This window comes from Neolamprologus brichardi, chromosome 18 (assembly GCF_056152115.1).
Source record: "Neolamprologus brichardi isolate AB-2024 chromosome 18, ASM5615211v1, whole genome shotgun sequence".
Lineage (NCBI taxonomy): Eukaryota > Metazoa > Chordata > Actinopteri > Cichliformes > Cichlidae > Neolamprologus > Neolamprologus brichardi.
In genome coordinates this window covers 10,577,946-10,604,481 of record NC_142121.1, presented here as the reverse complement: position 1 = coordinate 10,604,481, position 26,536 = coordinate 10,577,946, and the positions used below count along the sequence as shown (strand labels likewise).

At 41.2% G+C, this 26,536-nt stretch overlaps 1 protein-coding gene across 1 annotated transcript; it reads right to left on the bottom strand.

Moving 5' to 3' along the window:
- Nucleotides 1-52: 52 nt before the first annotated feature.
- LOC148097670 (uncharacterized) lies at nt 53-24,833 on the bottom strand. Its single transcript, XM_087831780.1, has 14 exons — nt 24,635-24,833; nt 22,831-22,889; nt 18,543-18,682; nt 16,830-17,008; nt 14,528-14,752; nt 12,843-12,965; nt 12,531-12,621; nt 8,567-8,637; nt 6,226-7,030; nt 5,900-6,062; nt 5,307-5,668; nt 3,437-3,510; nt 3,125-3,171; nt 53-2,757 (listed from the first exon to the last, which is right to left on the bottom strand). The coding sequence occupies exons 1-13, from the start codon at nt 24,737-24,739 to the stop codon at nt 3,136-3,138; spliced, it is 2,433 nt and encodes an 810-aa protein (XP_087687906.1). The 5' UTR covers nt 24,740-24,833; the 3' UTR covers nt 53-2,757; nt 3,125-3,135.
- Between the last annotated feature and the right edge of the window lie 1,703 nt (nt 24,834-26,536).

Genomic DNA, 26,536 nt, shown 5'->3' with positions numbered 1-26,536 from the left:
CATGCTGAACCAGCTGCTGATATTGAAAAAACAAAAAGAACAAAAGAAGTCATTTTAAGGGAGAAAACGTTTTATTGACAGATGCTACAGGACAAAACGCAAACAGAACTGTAAACTGATAATCTGAGAACTGTCGACACTCGTGAGACACTGGCTCGCTCATCATGCTGCTGTCAACTTCTTTTTTTTAAATGCATCCTTTATTTTTACCCTTCTAGGAAACTTTTCTCTTAATTTCCTTAGTCTTCACAGCTGATATTTAGCTAAAAAACCAAGTGCGCAATTTGGCATTCCTTTATTCTTTCCTTGCTGTGAGGGGCAGCCAATCAGAAGAGTGTAAGAGGAACTAAAACGACCCGGTTCAGACAGAGGATGACTCGACAGACTGCACAATCACTGTTAACAATGTATCGAGTCCAGAGCGCACACTGTAGGAGCCACTTTTTAATCTTTTGAACTCATAGATTTGCACCAAATTCAGATGGATGTTCTTGGCAGTTCATAAGTCATTTTACTATACTGGACCTTAGTTTAAGATTTGTCGTCATCTCATAGGGAATAAAGAACTTTTTTTTTTTTCTTTAAAACAGCAACAATGTTTAGGAAATTATGAGAAAATTTTCCAAGGAATAATCCATAAATCACAACAGGATTTTGAAAAATTGACGTCACTTTGTTTAAATTCAGGACAAATTAGATTTGAACTCTGGTTTCTTGATCGTCACCATGTGGCGTTTGCAAACTGCCCCGCATATTGACTTGATGGATTTCTGTTTCAGAGGGAAAAAAGCGGCGAGTAAACACAGACACCGAGGGTGGAAAACCTAATTTCTCCTCATAGTTCTCCGAATCGATATCGGCTCCAAGCTGCGTCTCTCACAAGTTCAGACACCAAATAAAGCAAAGTTTCAGAGCGCTTTAGGTAACGAGACAGAGGAAGTTAACAGCATGTAGGCAGACTTCAGTTAGTGACTAATCGTTCAGTTTAACAGCATCAGATTAGTTATTTCTAATTATGAGAAACTGTTAGCTGGGTTAATGAGCCGTTTGGCTGCAATTTTTTACAAAAACACATCACAGCACTACTTTTTTTTAAAAGGTATATCAAATCACCACTTATGTGCTTACAGATTCAAATTTGACTGTTTTTTTAAGGGGATAAAATATAATTTTACCTTATAAAATGCATTTCATGTAAACTTTCCCTGAGCTTTTAATCTGCTTGCATATTTCAACAATGAGGATTTCTATTCAAAAGTTCTGAAGTGGAAAAAAGTGACCGTGCGAGGTCCGAGTGACTCCAACCCTAAATATAACCAATCAGAATATGTATAATTTGTTCTTATTTTAACTATATTTAGACTGAATTTAGTTTTAATAAAATAAATTGTAATCAGAAACAAAATAACTGAATCACAACCAAAACATTTCTTCCAAAAATTAAGTTTTTAGGGTTGGATTACAGCGATCGACTGTGAAACAGACGTGAGAAGCACTTCAACAGTGTTCATGTCACGAGGGATGGATGCAGAGGTGAAATGAGCTTCGACAGCACAAACCTTACAAACAGCATCACATCTGGGTTTAATCGCCTAAGAAACAAACACTGCTTTGTTGATGCCATTTGCTTTATAATTTCATGCCCAAGTTAGATCAGTTTCCCAGTTTGACTTTCACCGTGAAACACAGCACGTGTAACAGTGTGGGAAGGAAAACAAAGAAAATTACTGCCGCTGCAGAATTAAAGCTATTAACGACCGGCGTCCTCGAAACGTGCTCGTTAGAAACGGCAAATTTAAGCAGTTAAAGCTGCACAAAGATTCCTCAAACAACAGCAGCGGGATTTATTTGCATAGCTGATGGCTGACAAAGTTTGCATCATATGCACATCAGAACAAAACTACATATTCTACCTCAAACAAACACAAATGCTGGTTTATCAATCAGTTCACATGAAAAGAAAAGAACAGACAAAAAAAAGAAAATCAAGCCACCTTAGCTTATTAGCTTATTTCTAACTCAAACTCAAAGATGTGGAGGTTTGTGAGCCCCTCTGACTGTAAGAAGACGCATGACTGAAAGTTCCCCCTTCATAAGTTTTTATCAGTTCTGAGGAGAGATGCAGATTGCAGCTTTGAAACTTAAAGACAGAGCTGCTCTGCAGCAGAAATGCGTCTCGCGCTCTCATCTTTCACAGCCTCCAAACATCCTCAGATCCCATCTTCTCTCAGTTTTAAACTAACTGCCAGCTGACTAACTCGAGGGCCATTTTACGCCAAATGATAAACTGTGATTTAAGAAAATTAATAGCAATCCTGTTAATAATCCAATTCTTTGATTTAAATAGAAATTTATGTTTCACTTGCGTGAATTCTTTCAAACGATAGGCAGCTCATTTAAATCATTTCTTTAATGAGACTTTAATGGGAAAAGCTTCCAGTTAAAAAGGCTGCGCTGAATGAAATGCATAATAAAGTCATAATTTGACTAATTACTATGCTTCTTTTTTTTCCTGGCAGAGCAGGTCTGCCTCCAACAAAGCTTTAAAGCCGAATCTGCTAAATAAAGGGGGATTCAGGGTGTGTATTGTGCTAAATTCACAGTTTAGGAACAAAGGATAGTGCGAAGTTACTCCCAGCACCTCTCAGAAATCTGTTTCTCGTGGAAAAATGAACCTCAGACAGAATAATCGGGAGAAAAGACGCTGACATTTTTAGGCTTTCAGGTCCAAGTTGCAGTCATCCTCCTGAGTACGGCCTGGGAAGAAAAGGGAACGTCATAATTAATCCTCGTCTGCTGTAGAGAGAAACCAGACTTATGCGTTAAGTTTTAGCTACGATCACTAAACAATTTTCTGATTCTGTTTGTTTGACGTTTTCTGAAAACGCAGCGCTGAGGCTGCAGTGGCGTTCTGAAATGAAAAAATAAAAGCACATGATTTTTTTAATCACAGGTGAGATGACCCATGAACACGGCCTCTGAAGAGCCTGTGAAAGCACGAGCGACGCTTCTGAACGGTGACTCGGAGACGGCCGTATAGGAGTTAAGCTGAACCTCTGAAAGCAGCGTTTTAAATTCACAAATTAGTTTCAATAAAGTTAAAGTGGAAAGCTCGAGCACTCACCCAAATTTAAATCAGTTTGTCTTCTTCTTGGAAGATTTCTTCTTTTTCTGGAATAAGAAAAAAAATAATAATATTGCTTAACTGCTTCTGCATGCAAATTATTTGGAGAGGAAACTTTGAGTTTACTTTAAAATGCCTCGCAGCCAGATGAGTGCCAACACTTCTTCACAGACCTATAAAACAACTTAAGCAAAGACCGAAGATTTCTTTTTCTTGTCTCTTCAAACTGTCAGTCTCATTAACGAGGGGAAACGTAAACGGCGGCGTACTATAACTCTGAATATTTTAAAAGGAAGGATGAGAGTTTCTTACCCCAGAAACAGCGGGAGGAGTGTGTGTGTCTGCAGCAGGCTCGGCCTCTAGTTCCTCCTGTAGTCTGCTCTTCTCTGTGAATATCAGCACATTATGAAGTCATTTAAAGGAACTGCTGCACTTTGTGGTAGTGTGGTGTGTGGAACCCCTGCACCGTCATTTTTTTCACCTCTCTGGATGATTGCAAGCGTTTTCCCCTCTTAATCCACAGGCAGAGTTGTACTTAAGATAAACCGGGGTAAGCCAAAAGACATCCGGGCCACGGTTTCATTTTGGAAATATGTGTTTTTAGCTCTCCACATGGGTGCAACTAGTCACTAGAACTCTGATTACAAAGAGAAACCAAAATTAATCTTGTCTCTTCCCCTTCTGTATATGAATACACCAGTTTCTCTTCAGAGGTTATAAATATGATTCAATATCATGTAACAGACTACAGAGAGAGTGTACTCTCAGCTGTGGCTGCAACAGCACAAATGTGCAGCTCTGAGCCGAGAGAGAAAACTACAGCAGCTACGTCTTTGTTTTAGACGGTGTATGAACCGAGGGGCGACATTAATGCACAATTTGTTACAAATAAGGATCATTTTGAACCTTGAATCTACTCAAGTAGAATCCAGCAACAAAAATGTGAGGTGATGTGGAAGATTACAGAGGGTAGCAGGTTGTCCTTCTCAGACATTAATGCATCAAAAACTAAAGACGTGGTGATGTCGCTCCATCTCTCCTGTGGTGAGGTTGTGTAGCCTTGCACTGTGACTGTTAACAAGCTGACCTTTGAACTTCAGGTGGACGCGCTGTAGAGCTTTTCTCTGTCGGTAAGCTCACCAGCCCGTTTACTTTGATAGGAAGCTTTGTGGATTTTATGTAGACAGCATCTTTATGATAATGCTTTATTACAGTTTTATGGAGTCTGTCCTGACATGTCCTTTTCTCAGCCTGTGCTGAACCTCAAAATCAGGCTGTGAGATATAGTTAAAGCCTAAAGCACTGCACACTGTTGTGACGTAGTGTCCTGAAAAACTATGCACATTCTTACTGTTTGCATAGGAATTACAAGGCTAAATAGCAGCTAGGTGTTGCTAATAAAATTGACTTAACTGATCAAAAGCAGTCGGTCTGGATCATTCAACGCAATGCCACAATGTTCTCATGAGTGAACATATCCCAGCAAGTTACTTATAAGTTCCATCGGTGCAATGCTCGGAGAAACTGCAAGAGCTACAGCTCAGACTCTACAGGCCTCAGTTAGCATGTTAAAATTGATGACAGAAAGCCTCTTCACTCTAAAGAGAACATGGCAGCACGGCTCAGGTCTGCAGCGCTGCATCTGCATAAACCGCATGACTCCTGGAATAATGTCCTCTGGATAGAAAAGACCGACCATCATGTGTAACACCACGTAACACACAAACGCCTCATACCAGCTGTCAGTTACGGTGATGATTTATGCTTGCTTTGCATTCACAGGGTCTGAGCTCCTTGCACCTTCATTTGACTGAGTATACCAAAGTGTGGGCCAAAACTGCAACAATGTGAGAGACTGATAAAGTCAACAGAAGACAATTACTTCAAGTTATTGCTGCTAAAGGTGGATCTACAAGCATCGTGTTTATCCCAGCAGTGGTGTAACGATGGTTCAGTTCATATGTCACAGTCTGGGTCATGGTTTCTTCTTCCTCCAGTATAATGACGAACAATAATACTCTGATGTATAACTTGTTACCGCAGCAGTCTTTAAACATTATAGATTTCACCACGCTGGTTGCCGATGGTCGATGTTGCAGATGTTTGTGTCAAGACTTCATGAACTGTCGCACCCTTAATATAGCGCAACATGAATGCTAACTTAATAAGAAGAAAGTCTTACTTGTTTTCTTAGCAGGTACATCTTGGCTCACATTTTCGGCAGCTTCCTCGCATTTAACCGCCTTCTTTTTCTTTTTCTTCTTCCCTCCGTTTGAAAGCGCCGACGTATCGGCATCATCAAGAATCGCAGCACTCTGGTCATCTGCCACACCGCTCTGATCCTCAGCCTGCAGCTCCCTCGTCTTCTCCTTCTTTGCCTTGGGAGGTTGGTTTTCCTTTGACGAATTTTCTTCTAGGTCAGCATGTTTCTGCATCTTTTTCTTCTTCTTTGGTGTTTCGTCCTCCCGAATGGGCTCAACTTTGGGTCTTTTGCCTGGCTTTGGGTGAAGCACTTCCTCTGTTTCTTCTTGTATGTGTTTCTGTCTGAAAAATGGAAGTAATCCTTTAACTTTTACTGTGATTTTGTAAGAACCTTCTGCACATACTCTTTGTAAGAAGTACCACTGGTAGCACGAACCTCTACAGCATCAAAATTCTGCAAGGTGACATTGAAACAATGATAGCAGCGCCAAGTTCTACAATCGTTTGGCTTCGCTTTTGTTTCACTTGTAGTTTTATGAAGAAATATGCCAAAGATAAGCAGAAACTACTCACTTCTTCCTTCTCACATGGTTCTGATCTGCAGATAACTTGTTGCTCTTCATCAACCTCATCGCCATCTTCTCCTTCTTATGAAGTTTTAATCTCCTCTTCAGGCTGAGCTTCTTCCTGAGACGCTTTTTCTTTTTGGCCGAGGAGTCCAAAGAAGACTTTCCCTCTGCAGGAGCAGGCCAAAAAGAAAAAATGCACAATTAAAGTTACCTAAAAATCATACTAGATTTATCACCACTAATGGTTAAGAGTAAAGGCCACATGAAATACAAGTCCATGTCTTATTACAGGGAGCTTTCAGGAAAGGCTTTTCCTCTCTCTCTCTCTACCTGTGGCTTCCATTTTCTCCTCTGTGCCATTACTGCCCCCTGCTGGTTGTTCTTCAGATTGCACCGCCTCGTTCTCCTGACCTCCTTCCTTTCTCCTCTTTTTCTTCTTCTTCTTTTTCTCCTCCGTTGTCTCTGCCAGACTCACGGGATTCTCAGCCTTCTCCTCTACTGCTCTTCCTGCCTCACGCTCCTCCTCTTCCACATCTTTAGCCTTCTTCTTCTTCTTCTTTTTAATTTTGTTTTCAGTGACAGTGTGAGTTTCCTCTTCCTTCTCTTCTTCTTCGTCTCTTTCCCTTTTCCTCTTCTTAGCCTTCTTTTTCCTGTCTGGTGGAGCTAACTGAGACGCCTCATCCTCCTGATCTCCGCCATCCTCTGTCACCTCCTCTTCTTGTCTCTTTTTGTCTCTCTTTTTCTTTTTGGTAGATTTCCTAGGAAGAGGAGTGTCACTGAGTGGATCTGGGGTAGATGCATCAGTGCTGCTGGGTGTGTCCGTGATCGATGTGTCTGCTGTTGACGTCTCAAAATCCTGTTTGCTCTTCCTTTTCTTTTTCCTGGGAGTGCTGCGGTCTTTACAGGACTCGGCAGTCTCCTCAGGGGACAGCTGGCCGGTCTCTCGCTCAGCTGCTTCGTCATCTTTGACTGTGATGTTGATGATGATGGAGGCCTCTGGGTCCGATCGCTCTTCTGAAACCGACGTGACTTTGATACCAGTTGGAGTGGCTGAGAGGTCACTGTGGATCCCGGTGATTTTCAACATCTCCGTGTCTCCCTCCAGCTCCGAGGAAAGATCTGCGACCTCTGACGTCTGAGTGCAGAGATACATACAGGAATTAAAACATGCTGCATATACACAAAGTCATTACAGATTAGAGATGGACCGATCCGATATTACGTATCGGTCTGATACTGACCTAAATTACTGGATCGGATATCGGAGAGAAATAAAAAATGTAATCCGATCCATTAAATATCAAAAAAGCACCTTAAAAAAACTTGCGACACGGCGTAACTCGGCTCATAACCGTAGCACGTCAGAGCAGTGTGCTCACGTGATAGAGCCGCTGTGTGTATTTGTAGCCTGCTAGCAAACATTTCATCTCCGAGGAAGTTATCTCAGAGAGAAGTAAAGCAAGTGTGTAAGTTCATCTCTGAATGTTTGTAAAGCATTCCCATGTTAAGCTTAACAACCGATATATGGAGCGACTGCCTCTCTCCCCCTCTCTCTCCTGTTGCTACTTCAAACGTGAAACTGCTTAATGATCAGCTGATCGGCTTTTCTGTCAGGAGTCCGTCTCTCTTCTTTGTTTTTGGCCCACTTTGCACCAGAAAGAGGAAACCAGCGGCTGAACAACAGCAGCACTATTAAGCTTGATAAGCTGTTGTTAGAATTTATTTAATATTACTTTCTACACCAGGATCTTTTTCTACGTAGCTGACGGTTGGTAACTGTGCAGGGGCGGATCTAGCAAAGTTTAGCCAGGGGGGCAGATAGGGCATGAACAGGGAAAAGGGGGCACAAAGACATACTTTTCTTTCTTATTCTCATTTAAAATATCTAGCTTTTAATTATTTAATAATTATCTGAATCTTACACCCAAAGTTTTAATCTGATGTAAAATATATAGAAGTCCATTACTGTATATAGTAACTGTTAAGTCTAATAGACCCTAGTAAGCTATAGTACTTTTTCCTTTGGGAAGATACCATCTGTGAATTCTGCAATTCTGTTGAAGAAAGATGTTGAATCTATTTAATTATTCTTGAAAAATAATTTGTTTCTGTGAATTTTTTTCACCCTGCATCAAATTAAAGTTGATTACGTTGATTAAGCATCATGAGGAAGAGGGTGGTTCCCTATTTTCTTTTGCTGGGAGTTTGCAACCCTATTAGTTAGGTTGCTTAATATTTCTGCTAAGTACTCTTTAAAATACCAGAATAGGGAGGATGGAGTAGGTTTAAGTTTATTAGATCGATCAGTGTTGCTGATCTATGAAATATTTTGGGTGCAGTGTTTTTTTTTTTTGTTTTGTTTTGTTTTTTTTTCCTCCATACAGGTATAACAGAATAGCTTTAGTGTTGTTGTTGTTTTTTAACTTGAGTATGAACTTATACAAAAAGCAGCAAGATATTAAAAAAAAACATTTTTGTTAAAAAACACTATATCGGATTCATATCGGTATCGGCAGATATCCAAATTTATGATATCGGTATCGGTATCGGACACAAAAAAGTGGTATCGTGCCATCTCTATTACAGATAGTGCAAATGTACTCATTATTATTCCCCATCTGCTTCTGGCAAAGACTTATCTTCACCGTAAATAGTTAAGTAGTTGTATCACCTCAGATTTCCTTGTCTCCTCCACGTCATCCTCCTCCTCCTGTTTTGGATTTTGAGATTCACCGTCAGGGTCTGAAAAATATTATAAAATGCCTACATTAGATTACATTTGTAGTCTTTTATACCTGATCAGAGCTTTAAGATTTAGGTACATGACGTGAGACTCAATAAACATCTTTTTAAAATCAGTCGACAGTCTATTACAGTGGCAACTCTGGGAAAAACAGCGAGAGACATAAGTCATAAAGCAGGGGGTTTTTTTTGTTTGGTGTTTGGTCATAACACAAAAGTAAATGGCATGTATTTATAGCGCTTCACTAGTCCCTAAGGACCCCAAAGCACTTCACACAACCAGTCACACACCCATTCACACACTGGTGATGGCAAGCTACATTGTAGCCACATTGTAGCCAAAGCCACCCTGGGGCGCACTGACAGAGGCGAGGCTGCCGGACACTGGCGCCACCGGGCCCTCTAACCACCACCAGAAAAATAAGATAACGAGACATTTTAAATTGTCCTCAGGCTGGGTTCTGTCTGATGTATTGAGGATTAAAGTGGAGAGCAGAGCACACACTACGACATGTTTGTGATATCTCTAACACTTTTATTTGACGAGCATCTCCAGGTGTATTTTTTTCTTGACGGCAGCATCAGAACACTCTCCTCACACAGGAATCCAACTCTGAAGCCTTTCTGCAGCAGATGTTTGGACTTGTCATAGCAGGAAGTTCAGGTCGATAATAATATTATTAACAAAAGGCTCCTTTCCAGGAATTTGTTCAGTTCAGTGTTTGACAGGTCAGCGAAAAACCTTCGTTTCTATTCAAACGTCATCTATCATTTTCAAATTTTTGGGTGAAAGATGCGATTGTTTTCCAGATGATTGCAACTCTCAGAGTAGTCACTCCGGCTTACTTAACAAGCTGCGACAAGCTTTACAAAGTCCTCTGAGAAGTTACACAAGTGAAAAACAACTGCCGTTTCTCCGGCTTTGGCAGAAATCTGTCAAACTCTTTTACAAGTTTTGGCACCGAATCCAGCTGCCTCGGGGTAAAAATATTCAAACTTTGTCTAAAACCTCTGTGCTTAAACAGCCGGAGACGACGTGCTGTCGATAAAAGGAAAAATGAAAAAACAGTTACTCTTGTAAATAAATGGAAAAAAAGTAAATCCAGAGTACAGCGACGAAGCTGTGCTTTGTTGGAAACCGCTCCAACAACAACTCCCTTTTTGGAACTGCTTTTTAATATCAGTGAATAACTTTTAGGTCGGTTCGTCCAAATCAGCAGCCATTAAACGAAAAGAGAGCCGAGCCTCACAGCTGTACGCCTCCACCACAACAAGTCGAGATAAAGCCAACATCCACCTCCCCTTCTGTTCCCGAGGTGTGTCGTCACATCACCACAAGAAACGTGTTGAGAGGCGGCTGGATTCTCACTAGATTTGCAAGATCACAACAACCTGGTGTGCTTCATGCTAGACGAACCACAGTTGATGTAATAAAACGAGTGTCGTGCGAGGAAATGGCGAACACCAAGGTCACAGCTACAGATGGGCTTCAGGTGTGACAATATTTAGTTTTTTGCCTGGTTAATTAAACTTTCGGGGGGGAAAGAAAACTGCTCAGCAAAGCAACTGGTTGAAATGTGTCTTTCTTCTTGATGCTATGAAATATCAGTTTATACACAACTATGAGTCCTGAAATCTTTTTTATTTTTGAGTTTTTTGAGGGTGCATGGGAGTTTGCCCAACCAGTCTACATGTGTTTTGTGGACTTGGAGAAGGCATTCGACCGTGTCCCTCGGGGTGTCCCGTGGGAGGTGTTGCGGGAGTATGGGGTGTCTGGCCCATTGCTACGGGCCATTCGATCCCTATACAACCGTTGCAAGAGCTTGGTTCGCATTGCCGGCAATAAGTCGGACTCGTTCCCGGTGGGTGATGGGCTCCGCCAGGGCTGCCCTTTGTCACCGGTTCTGTTCATAATTTTTATGGACAGGATTTCTAGGCGCAGCCAAGTGGCGGAGGGCTTTCGCTTTGGTGGCCTCAGAATCTCATCTCTGATCTTTGCGGATGATGTGGTTCTGTTGGCTTCATCGGGTGAGGGCCTCCAGATCGCACTGGAGCAGTTCGCAGCCGAGTGTGAAGCAGCGGGAATGAGGATCAGCACCTCCAAATCTGAGGCCATGGTTCTCAGCCGGAAAAGGGTGGAGTGCCCACTCCGGGTCAGGGATGAGTTCCTGCCCCAAGTGGAGGAGTTCAAGTACCTCGGGGTCTTGTTCGCGAGTGATGGGAGAAGGGAGCCGGAGATCGACAGACGGATTGGTGCTGCGGCTGCAGTGATGCGGATGCTGCACCGGTCCGTCGTGGTGAAGAGGGAGCTGAGTGTAAAAGCGAAGCTCTCAATTTACCGGTCGATCTACGTCCCTACCCTCACCTATGGCCACGAGCTGTGGGTAGTGACCGAAAGAACGAGATCGCGGATACAAGCGGCAGAAATGAGCTTCCTCTGAAGGGTGGCTGGCCTCTAGAGATGGGGTGAGAAGTTCGGCCATCCAGGAGGGGCTCAGAGTAGAGCCGCTGCTGCTCCACATCGAAAGGAGCCAGCTGAGGTGGTTTGGGCATCTGACAAGGATGCCCCCTGGGCGCCTCCTGGGTGAGGTGTTCCAGGCAGTCCCACTGGGAGGAGGCCCCGGGGCAGACCCAGGACACGCTGGAGAGATTATATCTCTCGGCTGGCCTGGGAACGCCTTGGTGTTCCCCCGGATAAGCTGGAGGAGGTGGCTGGGGAGAGGGAGGTCTGGGCTTCTCTGCTTAGGCTGCTGCCCCCGCGACCCGGCCTCGGATAAAGCGGAAGAAGATGGATGGAGTTTTTAGACCGTTTAGTCTTCTTCAGTTGAGAACGTCTGGTCTTTTCATTTGCCTTGACTTGAGCTCTTCATGCATCACAGTTTTCAGATCCTTCAGCGGTGTAGCTCAATGAAAAACTGAAGACCTCGGCCCATATGTCCGGAAGCGCATCCTACTTAACCTCAACTCTTTGTCATTGTGGCACAACAGCTTACGAAATGAGCATCGAGCTGCCTGAGCTCACACAAGTGAGAAGTAATGTTATACTTTTTTCTCTATTGTTGACTTATGACGAAAAAGATGTCCAAGTAATCATAAATACATATTCAATTCACTTTTATTTATACAGCACCAAATCACAACAACAGCCGCCTCAAGGCCCTTTATATTGTAAGGTAGATCCTACAATAATACACACAGAGAAAACCCAACAATCATATGACCACCTATGAGCAAGCACTTTGGCAACAGTGGGAAGGAAAAACTCCCTTTTAACAGGAAGAAACCTCCAGCAGAACCAGGCTCAGGGAGGGGCGGGGCCATCCACAACAATGTACAATAATAACAATACAACAATAATATTCACATATAAAGATAAGAAGCTATAAAGATAAACCAATTTTAGAGATTATATGAATGTGTGTAATATATTCTTATAATCAGTCATTTAATTATGTCGGTCATGAGCACGTGCATCTTCTCTTTGTCTTATGTAATCGTATATACGGAAAGATGAATGTGTGGGTGCTCATAACTACGAATTTAGCGATAAGTTTAAATCAATCAGGAGAAACATTCTGATTACAGATACAACCCTAAGACAGATCTCACTTTCTTTCTTAAATCAATCTTGCAGTGATTTTCATTCCCGAGCAGAAATGTGTAATTTTGAAACTCTTGTAACTGTGGAAACAAACCTGGACAGCAGATGTTGCCAGACTGATTTTCGTAATACATAAAAGAAACCTGCTGCCTCTGCAGCCGCACTGAAGCCTCGGTTTCTTAACAACAGCTTGTGACTCTTGTCAGAGCAGTGAGAAAGAGACGGAAAAGATGCCATGCATTTAGGGGGAAAAGAACAAACCGGTAATTAAAAATCTATTGGCTGTTAATACCTGCAGAGAGCGGGGCTTGACCGTCTGCTAGCTGGTCACTGGTTTCCAGAGCTGTCAGGTCAGAGGTGGTGGGTTCAACCAGGATGGGCATCTGCAAGAGGTCAAAGGTCTTTCACCACCAGACAAGTTTTTACTTTTAAGATCTTTTGATCTTTTTACAGATTTAGTCCTTAGTTTAACTGAATTATTTAAATACTTTGTAATTGTAGTGGAAACATCAAAATATGCAGGCACTTCAGGGATGCATAATTAAAGCAATCACAGGTTCTGTACTCGTATCAATTAATATATGAATATGAAGCAGTACTGCACCTCTCCTGCTGTGGCTTCTTCACCTTCTGGAGACTCAGCTTCGCTGACTTCCTGAGTGGGAACATCTGTCTGCTGTGACGCCGAAGCTTCTTCTAGGTCTTCTGAGGTGTTTGTGGTTGCTTCCTGGAGAAAAACCGAGCAGAGCGATCAATTTAATCCTACAAGAAAACAAAGGTGAATTAATACAGCTCATTTTTGTCAATAAAAGCTAAAATTGCACTCGAAGCCACAGTTAAGTCTTGGAAACATGGCTGCATCACTAAAGAGAAGTCAGATGGATAATGGTTTAAACACTTCCAGCCTGGAGGCGCTGGTGCGAGCGCCGGCCAGTATCTGCTTTAAAACTCAGCCGGCACCATTTTCTGAAGGTTGCCAAGCGTGGCGGCATTCGCTGAAGAGGACAGCTGGGACAAAACTGAATGCAGTTTCATTTGTGTGTTGCTTTTCTCGTGCACCAAATTAGATACCAGTGCAGGTGATAATCTTTAGTTTTAGGTCTATGTTGATGTGTGCATGCGGGCATATAACAACAAGAGGACTGATATTTGTTTCCCAAGTTGCATTTCTGTCGATTTATTGTTTTTCCAGCTGCTCTGGATTTTGTGGAAGATGACAATTAAATTTAGATTTTTTTTTTAACTAAAAAAATAGTCTAAGACTTGATATAAACTAAGCATCTACGGATATGAGCATAAGAGGAACGAGCATAATGATCTTTGATGCATAGCACACCAGCATGCTGCACTAGTCTGTAAACAGAGCCAGATGTTTACAACAGTTTGGGCGACAATTAATTAATATTTGGCTGATCAGGGTTTTTGTTTACAGCTTTTTGATTGCTCATGTCCGACTTATTATTACTGGCGCTTCCATCTTTCCACATGTGAGCAATAAATCTTGCAAATACAACGCTATTTAACTGATCAAATAAGATGAATTATTCATTTTAACAGTCCTGTTTTGACACTTGGAGAGATGAATGATGCAGAATTATTATTATGGTAAAAAGTTGGCACCACAAATTCTCATCTTTATGCAAAAAAAAAAAAAATCATACATTTAATTTCTGTATGTTTTTTTTTATTTGATCTTTTTCTTGTTGAAAACTGGCACCAAATTGCTTGTTTAAACAATGTAAATGCCAATTAAATCTGACGTTTCTGTTTCTGTTGGAGCTTCAGATGATTTAAACATGAATAGAGTTTTAAAGTGCAGACTTGTTGCACTAATTAAGAGCAACATCTAATACGGTGACATTTAATCGCAATCGTTTACGTTCCAGTAAAGTCTTAAAAAAAAAAAAATCACAATTCAGCAAAGAAAGGCTGGCTGCAGTGTTGACTACTGGAAGCGTAACAACACAAACAGTCCACTGCAAAATAAGTTTCAGCTGTGCAGAGGTGAGCTGAGGAGAAGGAGGCTCTGCTGAGCCAGGAATCAACAGCTACTCCCATTTTTTTACGAGTGTGGTTTAAGGTGATTAACATTTCTGCTCATTGCAGAGCGATCAGTGCACCATGAGGAAAATTAAACAGCACACTAAGCCTTTACAGACATCAAGGTAGAGCGAGTGATGCATACGTGCTCAAGTGTCAGTCGCGTGAACAAGTTTTGCGAGATATGATGAGATGAAAAGAAAAATAAATATCTGACAGAAAAGTTTAAAATGAAATTGATGACCTAACCTGCTTCAGATCATCACTGCCCTCTTGATGCTCCGCTTTAAGGTCGCCGCCTGAGACTGAGGCCTCGGCTGGATCGGGGGCCTGCGATTGGTCCTCAGCCTGATCAGGTAACACCAGGCTATTGTTACCCTGGCTGGGTACAGTTATTTCCTCAGCGTCTGAAGAGGCAGAGCTCAGGCTTTCTGCCTCATTGGACGCCTCAGCGCACACTTTAGTTGGAGCCGACTGGAAAATATGTACAGGCAGTTAGAAGAACTTGCATCCTGCTGTTTACTCAGAATATCTGCTAGTTTCAGGAAGACAAATCCAAGACACTCGAGGATCTTTTTACTGCTCTGTATACCCCGTTTATTGGAGACTATATTTCACTGCAAATGAGGTGCTATGCTGAGAACAGTGTACAGGCTTTTTACGTTTGGGGGAAACAATGCAACACAGCAATTTCAAATACTCGCGCACAGACTTTAAACTTGTTGTGTCAAATATATTTGGACTATATAGACAGAGACACCCTGTGTTTACGTCCCCTAGCATGCACAACAACAAACCCAGACATGCCAGAGAGCGATAGCTGCATGTGCCAGCCTCCAATGATATTTAGTACATAAAAAGGAGCTACTTCAACAACCCCCAACAAACCACACTCCTCTGCAAAGAATGCAAGACAATTGTTGCCACTAAATATGGAAAAAAAAACTTGTTTCACCACTTTAAGCAAAAAAACACCATCAAGTCCAAGCAGGCCAAGCAGGCACGTGAGGAGGAGATGCTAGCAGCTCTTTATATGCAATCCAAAAGTAAAAATATGACTCCACTGAGTGTCGCTGGAGCACTTGCTAGCTCCGCTCCACATCACAGGAAGTCCTTTTTAATCCACAGAGAGCAGATTTAATTCAACCAGCCGGAGGAAAAACTACAACTAAAAGAAACTAGAAATTCTGCTGAGTAGAAACATCTTTGCCGTTAAGAATGTGATGTGTTGTTGTTGTTGTACAGCAAAAAAAAAGCCGCAGTGCTTTTACCATTAGACACAAAGTAATCAGGGTTTCCAGCAGCTGTCGACAGAAACCACAACGAATAGTTCGCACAGAAACGAGCACGCGCACAATTTGTCTCTGAAGATTACCGTCGTCACACGCACACAATTCTGTGTCCACACGGCATTATCTGCTGCATCGCTGGGCCAACACAAAAGAACAGACAAGACACACACACACACACACACACACACACACAGCAGTAATAACAACAGAGGAAACTAATACAGGACAGATGAGACGAGTGGAAATGTGTCCGTGTGTTTCACAAGCGTATAACAACACTGCAGCTACTGTCCATCTATCAGCACATTATTACAGTGGCTGGACAACAGCTATGTGTGTTCATGGTGGCACTGCTTTCCTCCTGTAACAACGCTCAGCACTCCATACTTACTCGAACGCTTTTTACTTTTTGCTTTTAACTTTAATGAAAACCGTTAAAACATAAACCCCAAGTAAAAATATTCCTACATTAACGATCATTAACACGTCGCACCTTTATCTTTCCCTGCTCGTAGTTATTTCAAGAGTTGCTTTATGAGATAAGACTTAAACAACTCGTGTTCACTTCATGCTTAATCGTACAAATTTAGAGATTCATCTTTAATTAGATAAGGTCTGCTGGAGATTCCTCGCCTACTTTAATTCGTTTTAAGATGCTAATATTTGAAAATATGATTGTTATCTTCAGGGCATAGCTTATTTCAGATTATAAATGTACTGTTTGGGTGTCAGAATGTCAATATTATTACCTGTAAAAGATAATCTGCAGAAGCAGAACACATGGCGCCGCCTTTGTGTCTGTTTACGCAGCTCTTTGGTGACAGAGCGAAGGATTATTAGCAGACGTGCTGCAAAACTTTGCATAGGACCAACAACAACCACGCCTTCCTGCAGCTGCTGTTGTTGAGAAACCTCTTTTGAATTTAAGAAAACACATTTTTAAAGCTTAAGTCATGCCAGGAAATAAACCGTTAGCATCTTAGCTGAGAAAAATGATTCTCCTTCTTATCTTGTTATTTCCCCTGTGATTTTAATACCATTTGAAGGCTACAGTGTTCATCAACACATCCTAAATACCAAACATTTACGCTCAGCCTTCAGTTTGTCCTTATTGGCTCTCCCATATGAAGCACACTTTAGCAATGACACAACAGGGCTACGCTAACTGAAAGCGTTCTGTCTCCTCACTTTGAGAAAAAAGGGGCAAAGCTAGCACAGAAAAACTCAAACCCATTTTTCATGATATGTGAGATGTTCACCTCTTGCTCTGTTTTTGTTTCTTCCTCCTTTATCTTTTCTTCTTCCACTTCACTGTCAGAGGAGCCGGCGCTCTCGCTGTCAGAGTTTGTTGCTTGGGATTTATTATCAGCACCCAGCAGCTGCTCACAGACACTCTCAGAGATGCTCTCTGCCTTCAGTGGCTCAACAACATCAGGCTCTGAAAGAGAAAATCAAATATATTTTAGACTGGCTTCATAGTCACCAGTGCCAAGATTTGTAAAAGAAATAAACACAGAGTGAAAAAAAGGATAACAATGCAAAGTTCGACTCAGTTTTCTTTATATAGCGCCAATTTCACAACAACAGTTGCCCCAAAGAGCTTTACATTGTAAGGTAAGGACCCTACAATATTAGAGATAACAGCCCAACAATCAGATGATCCTGTATGAACAAGTTACGAGACGCAACTCAGCAGCCCAGCGTGTCAGGGTCAACTGATCTAGTAGTTATGTCTGTGAAGGTTCTCAGTCATCCAGGTCATCGTAGTCAAAGGAGTTTGCAAAGAAAAAGCATCTGGACTTCTTTAAGTTACTTGAAGACGTTTCACCTCTCATCCGAGAAGCTTCTTCAGTTCTAAGGTCAAATGGTGGAGAGTCCCAGATATAAACCTAGTGGGAGTGTCCCCCCACAGAGGAACAAAAGGACCCCCTGATGTTCCTCTAATCGCCTGAGCCAAGGTGGGAAACTGGGTGTGGGTCCCAATCAGCCAGAGTTTGAACTCACCCGAAACTCTGGCTGACTGGGACCCACACCCAGTTTCACACCTTGGCTCAGGCGATTAGAGGAACATCAGGGGGTCCTTTTGTTCCTCTGTGGGGGGAAAATTTTAATTGGATTCTGTAACAAATTCGAAGCCAGTGTAATTCTGCCAGGACTGGAGTAATGCGTCTCGAGTGTTTGTGACTAACCTCACTGCTGTAGTTACAATTAGGAGTTACATTCCCTAAAAAGTCCAGGTGATGTGGAGAAGTAACAAAAAGTGTCCAGTTTGAACAAAGAAAGCAAGAATCTAACAATAAACTTTATCAAAAAGTTTGAAGACTGATTTTAAAAGTAGAGAAACGTCTCCTACACTGTCAGCTAGCTGCGTAGGAGAGGAGCTTCTGACCATTTACAGCAGTGAGTTTAGTCACAAACACTCGACACACATTACTTCAGTCCTGGCAGAATTACACTGGCTTCCCATTTGCTACAGAATCCAATTAAAATTTTCACTGATTACTTTTAAATCACAGACAATCAATTACTGTTACAACTACTGCTGTGTGGGCTCAAAGCACAGAGGCCATAATTTTACCATTTTAGCTCCAGCGTTGTGGAACAAACGTCAGCGCACTGCTAAATTAGCTTTAATTTAGCATTAGATAAATAAATAAAAACATATTTTTACAGAGAGGCTTTTGTTTGTTTTACGTTTTCCTCATTTCTTGTATCTTCCAAAGATAAACTAATGAATCGGCTGTATGACTGACAGGTTGCTAAAATAATTAATTGCCAAGTTGTTGCTCTATGTATCTATAAAACATCAGAAAAAAGAAAAATGGAAATAATCATTCTCCAGAAATCGAGATCCACAAGATTTAAACAAGCATTAATTAGAAAATGTTTGACATTTAATTAATTAAATTCATTTCAGCTACAGATGTGCACATATTATTGTCTTAACTACTGCAATCAAACATAAAATTTACCGAGCGGAGGGTTGGAAGCCACATCATCTCCTCCTGTGACACTGGAGAGCCTGGTGTCTGCAGCCTCTGCTTTGATGCTTTTCTTTGAGTAACTGGACTCTTGTGTCTCCTGTTTGGCATGCTGGGCTAGGGAGTACAGTCTGTAACACACACACACAAATGAATTACACTTCTCATACTGGCTATGCTTATACATGAGGTAAAGCACCAACTGATGAGCTGAAAAACGCAGTCAATGCAAATCTCGATTCCTCCAGTGACCACTTGAGGCTGACTCTAAAAGTGAGTCTCAGACTCTCAGATTCCCGTGTTAAAATGTCCAACTTCAGGCATGAATTTAACACGTTTACATGCTAGTATGAGAAGTATTTTTGGCCTCATGTATGTTTCCTCCCTTCATCACAATCGTACGCAGGGCTAATCTTTATTATAAATCATTTAAATGGAATTTGCTGAAAGGGCTGTGCGATATGAACAAAATCTCATATCCCGATATAAGAATTCTATCGTCTGATAACGATATAAATCACAAAAATGTAACATTTTCTGTAAATTCTGTGAATCTCGGGCAGCTCGACTTGCCTGAAGTGTTTCCAGCTGCGCGTCATGTAGCTGGAGTCGAGTGTTTTAACCGATGCATGAAACTATACATTTTTAGACGTTTAGAAGTTGTAACGGCCGCCGTTTTCTTTGTGAGTATTTATTACATTACATACATTACATTTATTACATTATTACTCTTTAATTAGCAGATTTACAAACACAGATTGCTTAAGTTGATAGCAGCGAGCCAAGTTTCAGCCCAGAAAGTCTGAAATGAACTCTGGACCATTTTAGTGTTTAGAGCATTGTGGAACAGTTACATGGCTAATAATGTAACTTTTTTTCTCCAGTTTCCAAACTGTTATAACATAACATACATCTGTATATCTCTAGTAAAGTAGTAAAACTAGTAAAGCGCTATACAAATACAGGCCCTTTACCATTTACATCCAGTTTCACCAACACCAAAATGGCGAGCCTTAGTGTTCACTCACTAATACAGTGGTTCCCAAACTTTTTTTGCTGGGCCCCCCTTGTTTTACAAGAAAAATGTTCGCGCCCCCCTCGCGTGCACGCGCGCACGCACGCACGAACACATCCTCCAACCACACACACCCATATTTTGCTCCATTGCGGTTTATTTCACACCTCAAACATTTAGTAAACAATTAAGCAAATACAAGTAATCTGCAATAAATTACAGGTAGTAAGAAAATAAACTACTAACTCTTTTACGCTACGTCTGCACCTACACGGGTATTTTTGAACACGCAGTTGTTTCGTCCACGTAAACGGCGTTTCAAGATTTTTTTAAAACTCCTTTTTTGCGTTTATGTGTGGACGAGGAATATAGAGTTCTTCACGCAACGTCAAAGGTATGTGCCTTTTTTCACGTCACGCTGTGGCCACGTTATTGTTTACATGAGATGAATTGCAGAATGGCAGATAGAGACAAAATACTGTTAATCTGACTATCTGCAGGTTTTACACACAGTTACTGTCCCTCCATTTACAAAGGCAGAGGCGTCATGCTGTGATTATTTTACATGTAGTTGTTTTTTTTCCTGTGTAATAATATTCAACATTGCTATCAATACATTTTTCAAAAAATCCGTCTGCAAAATGGGTTCAAAAACATAAACAACTGTTGGATGCTGTTTGTCCGTGATTTGAACCGGGGGAACAAATCATGGCAGGATCAGCCTGATATTATTTGTATCCCACTGTAACTTTACTGTATAAAGAGCAAACATCTCCAAAATGTCAGGAGTAGTTAGTCATTACAACAAGTGTTTGTGAACTAAAAATCAAGAATGTGGGATCCTGTTTGTCCGTGATTTAAACAGCCCAGCGCTGCTCCCAACGAAGGGAAAACCAGTTCTGCAGGGAGACCTACCTCGGCACTTGTGCAGGTGAAACCAAAGGGAAGATTTGCTTCACCATATTTTCTAGTCTTTGGCTTAGAATGAAGTTGGTTGAAACATATTCAGCGATGCTTCATCTCCTGCTTTGCGTTTGTGTGGGCGCCCGTGCTAACAGTGTCCAAGCGTTGTTTTGGGTTTTTTTTCCCTTTTCATGCCGCGCCCCCCCTGCAATGGCTCTGCGCCCCCCCTAGGGGGCGGGCCCCACACTTTGGGAACGTCTGCACTAATACGTGATGCTGCAGTGGCAACATCCATCTTTTTATAAGCAGTCGGGCTCAAAACGTCTCAAACTGGTTTCTTGAACACGAGTTCGCTGTACTCAGACGGCCTCCACAGGCACCAGATCTGAATCTAAGAGAGTGCCTTTGGGATGCGACGGGAGACTCAAGCCATGGATAAATCTGCAGGAACTGTGTGATGCTATCCTACCAACATGGAAAATCTCTGAGGAATGTTTCCAGCACATTTTTCAATCTATGTCACAAAGAATTAAGGCAGCTCTCAAAGCAGAAAAGGAGGCTAACCCAGTACTGGGAAGGTGTGCCTAAATGGTCGTGAACGTAAACAAGCATTCGACTTGATTTAGCCAGGAAGCAAATAGCTAGCACGGCTGTTCTGTTTACATATCTTTACTCTTTATCAGTGCAGTGAAGTAATTCAATTCTGTGTCTTTCTCCCACAGTGTATCTTTTTCTCACTTTTTTTCCACCTTAACCCCCAACTAGCTGCCCGTCCCCGAGCCTGGTTCTGCCGGAGGTTTCTTCCTGTTCAAAGGGAGTTTTTCCTTCCCACGGTTGCCAAATGCTTGCTTACAAAGTGTCAGCTAACTTTGGAGAGGTTAAGTGTATTCTTATTTTTTTATATTGTAGGGCCTACATTATAAAGCACACTGAAGCAACAGGTGTTGTAAATTGATGCTATATAAATAATATTTAAATGGTAAATGGCCTGTATTTTATATAGCGCTTTTCTAGTCCCTACGGATCCCAAAGCGCTTTACATATCCAGTCATGCACCCATTCACACACACATTCACACACTGGTGATGGCAAGCTACATTGTAGCCACAGCCACCCTGGGGCGCACTGACAGAGGCGAGGCTGCCGGACACTGGCGCCACTGGGCCCTCTGACCACCACCAGTAGGCAACGGGTGAAGTGTCTTGCCCAAGGACACAACGACCGAGACTGTCCAAGCCGGGGCTCGAACCGGCAACCTTCCGATTACAAGGCGAACTCCCAACTCTTGAGCCCCATTTAATTGAATTCACCATCATTTAAAACAAAAAAAACATTTCTGTGAAACTTAGAAGTCTAAGAACTGCAGGTTTTTGATCATTTGCATTGTGGCATTAATTAGAATAGGGCTAAGTATCATTATGAGTACTTATCTCATCCCAACCGGTCGCAGCAGATGGCCCCGCCCCTCCCTGAGCCTGGTTCTGCTGGAGGTTTCTTCCTGTTAAAAGGGAGTTTTTCCTTCCCACTGTCGCCAAAGTGCTTGTTCATAGGGGGTCAAATGATTGTTGGGTTTTTCTCTGTATCTATGAAGCACCTTGAAGCGACTTTTGTTGTGATTTGGCGCTATATAAATAAAATTGAATTGAATCGAATCCCTAATGAGCAGCTGTTTGAAAAGAGTGTTTTTCTGATAATCAGAGGTGCCTTATATTCGGCACATAATTATGTATTTTCATTGACTTCTGCAGATTTCTGTTATTTTAGTGTTAGATTCACTTCGGCAAATGAGCTGATGTCATTCATTTAGCCATTTATCTGATGCCCATTTAATCCTCATTAGGGAGGCAGGGATTTGAAGGTGATCCCAGAATGCACTGGGCACAAGGCCAGGAAATCACTCACACAAGCTGTACCAGTCGCATCCTGCTCACACAGACAGTGTGGAGTCTACAAATCACCTCAGCTGAGTGTCTCTGAATCGCATTACCTGCTGAGCTGTGACTCCAAAAAGCATAAAATGTGGAGATAAAGAAAAACTGAGGATGATGAGAAACAAGCCACTATTTATGCACTTCATTGGGCTTAATCTCATTTTAGACCATTAAATGATTGTTTTAAGGTTCTTCGGGAGCCTAAGAGCCCCATCCTGTTTTCAGCTACTGACATTTTTAATCCACACATGCTCACCTGTACAGTTTGCTGTACACAGTCAGTTTTCACAGGATTTGCAGCACATATAACAATTACAGCACAAAGAATGTGACGTGTTAAATTTTACAATTTTCTTATAATTACTTTCTTTTTGGTAACTTGTGGCACTTTATATTTATGTATACAAGTGTGTAACTGGGTGTGACTTACTTCATCCAGCCTGTGTAGATATCATGTAGGGTGGAGGAGCTCTCCACTGGTGTCTCCACCTACAACAGAACACACAACAGCCTGAGAAATACTGTGCATCTAAAACTTGCTCAGTTTTAGACTCTTCAAGAGTGTTTTCAAAATACAATTTCTCCTTTTCACTGATACCCTGAACGTTCCATCTCTGCTTCAGCTAAACTTCCTGTGCGTCCCATAACTACATAGACAAAAGAAGAAAGGGAAAAAAACACAGATAGCAAAGGGAAATAGCAAATTTCCTGTGCTGCAGGAATGCTGCCACAAGCTTCCAGATGTGAATTTATGTAAAATATGCCAAAGAAGAGAGTATGATGAATACACAATGTTCACATAGAGGAGTGAAGGATACTCGTAAGTAAATTCTAATAAGACTGCTGCTGTAACTTCATTCAGACTTTAAGGTGTTGTATTATGTCCTTTCCAGCTCTCATTTTATGTTTGAACTCTACGACAGTATAATATTCCTTATTTGTATGTTTTGATGGAGCCCACAGCTCATCCAGTGTCTGAAAAACCCTTCCCCACTCTTTTTAATGGTTAGGAACCAGCCTATCCAGGGTTCACCCTGCCTCTGGCATTGTAACAGCTGGGACAGGCTCCAGCTACCCCGCTACACAACGCTGGATAAGTGGTTAATAAAATGAAAGAAAAGATAAATGATATCTTATAATGAACTCCAGCAGACTGCTCAGTTAATTCACTCTCCCTTTAAGCCAACTTTCTTCAGATTGGCCGTCCCTGTAAACAGAAGGTCTGAACTGCAGGTGGGCGGGGTTTATGTACTTGCATTCAAACCTGTGAAGCCAAACTAGAAAAGAACTGTTGCAAACAGAGAGCCCTTGTGATTCTCTGTACCTGTACCAACTCTGATCTCACTTTTTACATTTTCTTTTATCATGTTAAATATGAGCACCCGCCACTGTAAGTATGAGCAACTTTTGACAATGACATTTTTATCTCGTAAGCTCTGCAGGAAAAGCTTACATCACACCTAAGCGCATGTTTCCTAACAGACAGACTTAGGAAGAATAAGACAATATTATTTTTTTAGATTTCCCCTGTTAAAAAAAGAAAATACCAGAAAAGTTTATTTTACAGTGTCTGGTTGCATCATAAGATGTCATCGGCACAGCTACTGGATAATCAAGAGCTGCAGTGATTATGTGCAACAGTCCAAATACCCCAAATTCCAAAAACGAGTGAATTACAGCGAAATATAGATTAAAGCATCCAGGTCTCGTAATTGAAAAATATGTAAGTAGAAGTTCATCTCAGCTGACTATTTAATTTTAAAAAAAAGCTGCCGATTGTTTTTAAATTGATAAAATAATCAATTAATCAACTAATCCCAGCAGCTCCAGGAGCTTTAGATAAAAAGGTCAACTGTTATCACTAAACACAATGAAAAGGTGATGAGGTTTTGAATGGGGTGACAGCGTGCAGCAATAGGCCGCAGGAGCAGCGCTGCTTTGTGCAGCTCCTGTAACATAATGTTCTTTTCCTCCAGAAGGCCTGAACAAGGAGCCACACGCTTTGTCGCACACACACAGACTGAAGTGCATCTTACCGACAGCCACACTGAAGCAAACACACATCACATTTATATTTAAGTTGTTATATAACATGCAAGATGCGCATGTCAGCTGATGAAATCACATAAAAAAATAGTCTTTTTACTCACATTTAACTAACGTGTGCGAGCTAGAACCCAGTCTACCGACTGCACGCTAAATATTAGACTGTAAATTCAAGCCAAACTTCTTACCTGGGTAACGTGCTTCTCCAGCACATGGGCAGCTTTCTGGTAGCCGTTCACCTTCAGGTGCTGGTAGATTAGAAACAGCAGCACGTCGTCCTCCTCTGAGGCCATGCTGTCCGACGGGACCGACTGGCAAACCGGGAAAAAGTGCAAATAATATTGACGGGTTATTTACACTTCAGTACATGCTCGCTATTCGGCGTGCGCACATGTGCGCTGACGACGCCCCCCTCGAAAGGCAGCATGGGAAATTGAGTCTTTGGAAGACAACGACTCATAATTTGAAATTTACCAGTTTTATTAAAGAAAATGTAACCAAAACATTAAAACAAAGCTTAAATGCATATATGAAATAAAAATATAAAAAAAACCTGGATAATATTTCTGATTTCTTTATATTTTGCTAGTAAGATGGGATTAATTGTGGTGATTTATTGAATCGTGCGACTATAAGTCAAAAATAGAGTTTGTAAAATTCTAATGAGCTTGAAAGCTCATATTCTTATGGCCACCTTTATTCTTTCTCAACGCAGCCTGAACTCTGTTGGGAAAGCTTTCTCGTCATTTCTCTACGCTGTCTTCAGGACGTCTACACTCTTCTTGAAAGACATTCAAAGCTCTTCTTTAGATTTTGACTGTCTGTTGTTTTATTCTCTGTCAAGATGATTCCATCATGATTCCAGTAATGTTGTGGTCTGGACTCGAGGGGGTCTGTGTGTCTGGGATCATTGTTCTGCTGAAAAATGAATCATCCCCCACAGTCTGTTACAGATGGCTGACCTCCTCCATACATATTGACAATTATTTGAAACAACATATTAAAATTTGGTTTTGAAAGACCTGTTGCCACTGATTTTCAGTCCAGTTCTTGTATAATCTGGCAAACTTCAGCCTTTTCTCCTTGTTTCCCTTCCTTAGCATTGGCTTCTTGACAGCCACCTTTCCACTGAGACCTATTCTGAAGTTTCAGCAAACAGTATATAAATAAACTGAAGGGCTAAAGCATCTCTCAGCTCTGGTGTCAGTTCTTTAATGGTTTTTGTTCTCTTTCTTAAGAACATGATTTTCAGTGTACTGTGCCACTTTTACTTTTGTCCTCCACCTGTCCAGTTTCCTCCTTTTTTAAGGACACACTGACAGGTTTTCAGCTACTAGCTCTTTGTTAATCACCATTTTTGTTGGAGCAAAAATGCTGTTTTATACCAGTCGCACTGTTTTGTAGATTTAGCTCAGGAAAGCTGCTGGCAACAAAGTGCTTAAAGATATCATTTAAAATTGGTTGTTTGCTAAGTTAAGTCTTTTATGTGCTTTGATTATGGAGCTTTTTCACGGTCAAACAATTGAAAGATCAGTCCTTAGTGTCTTTACAAAGAAACAAACAAAAACATTCATCTAAAAATGGTACAAGGACTCGAGTAAAAATGAATGAAAAACATTGAAAAATCTCCAGAAAGCCTGCAAAGCTACTGCTCAAGATCACTTGTAAAAAATCTTGTTAAAAAATTACAAGTGTGGCTCCTTGGAAGCAAAATATAAAGAAATAAAATGGGTGATTCAAGACTTCTGCACAGCACTGTATATATAGTGGTACAGTGGTGGATACTGATATTAAACATTAGGAAACTTTTTATTTTATTTAGTTTTTATTCTTAAATAAAATTTCAAAAAAGTTAAAATAAAATAATAATAGTAATTAATAAAAATTAAATATACATTTTAAAAAGGGGGGTAGTTTAATGATGTAAGAAGTGTACATCTGATCCCTGTGAGACAATAACAGGCTTCAAACTTGTTTTAGATATTTTTTCTACTCTTGGCTCTGTATGATGTCACAGAGGGCACATCCCTAATAAATGTGACTTATTCAAAGCTACAGTAATACAGTCTAAGAAGAATAAAAGTTAGAAG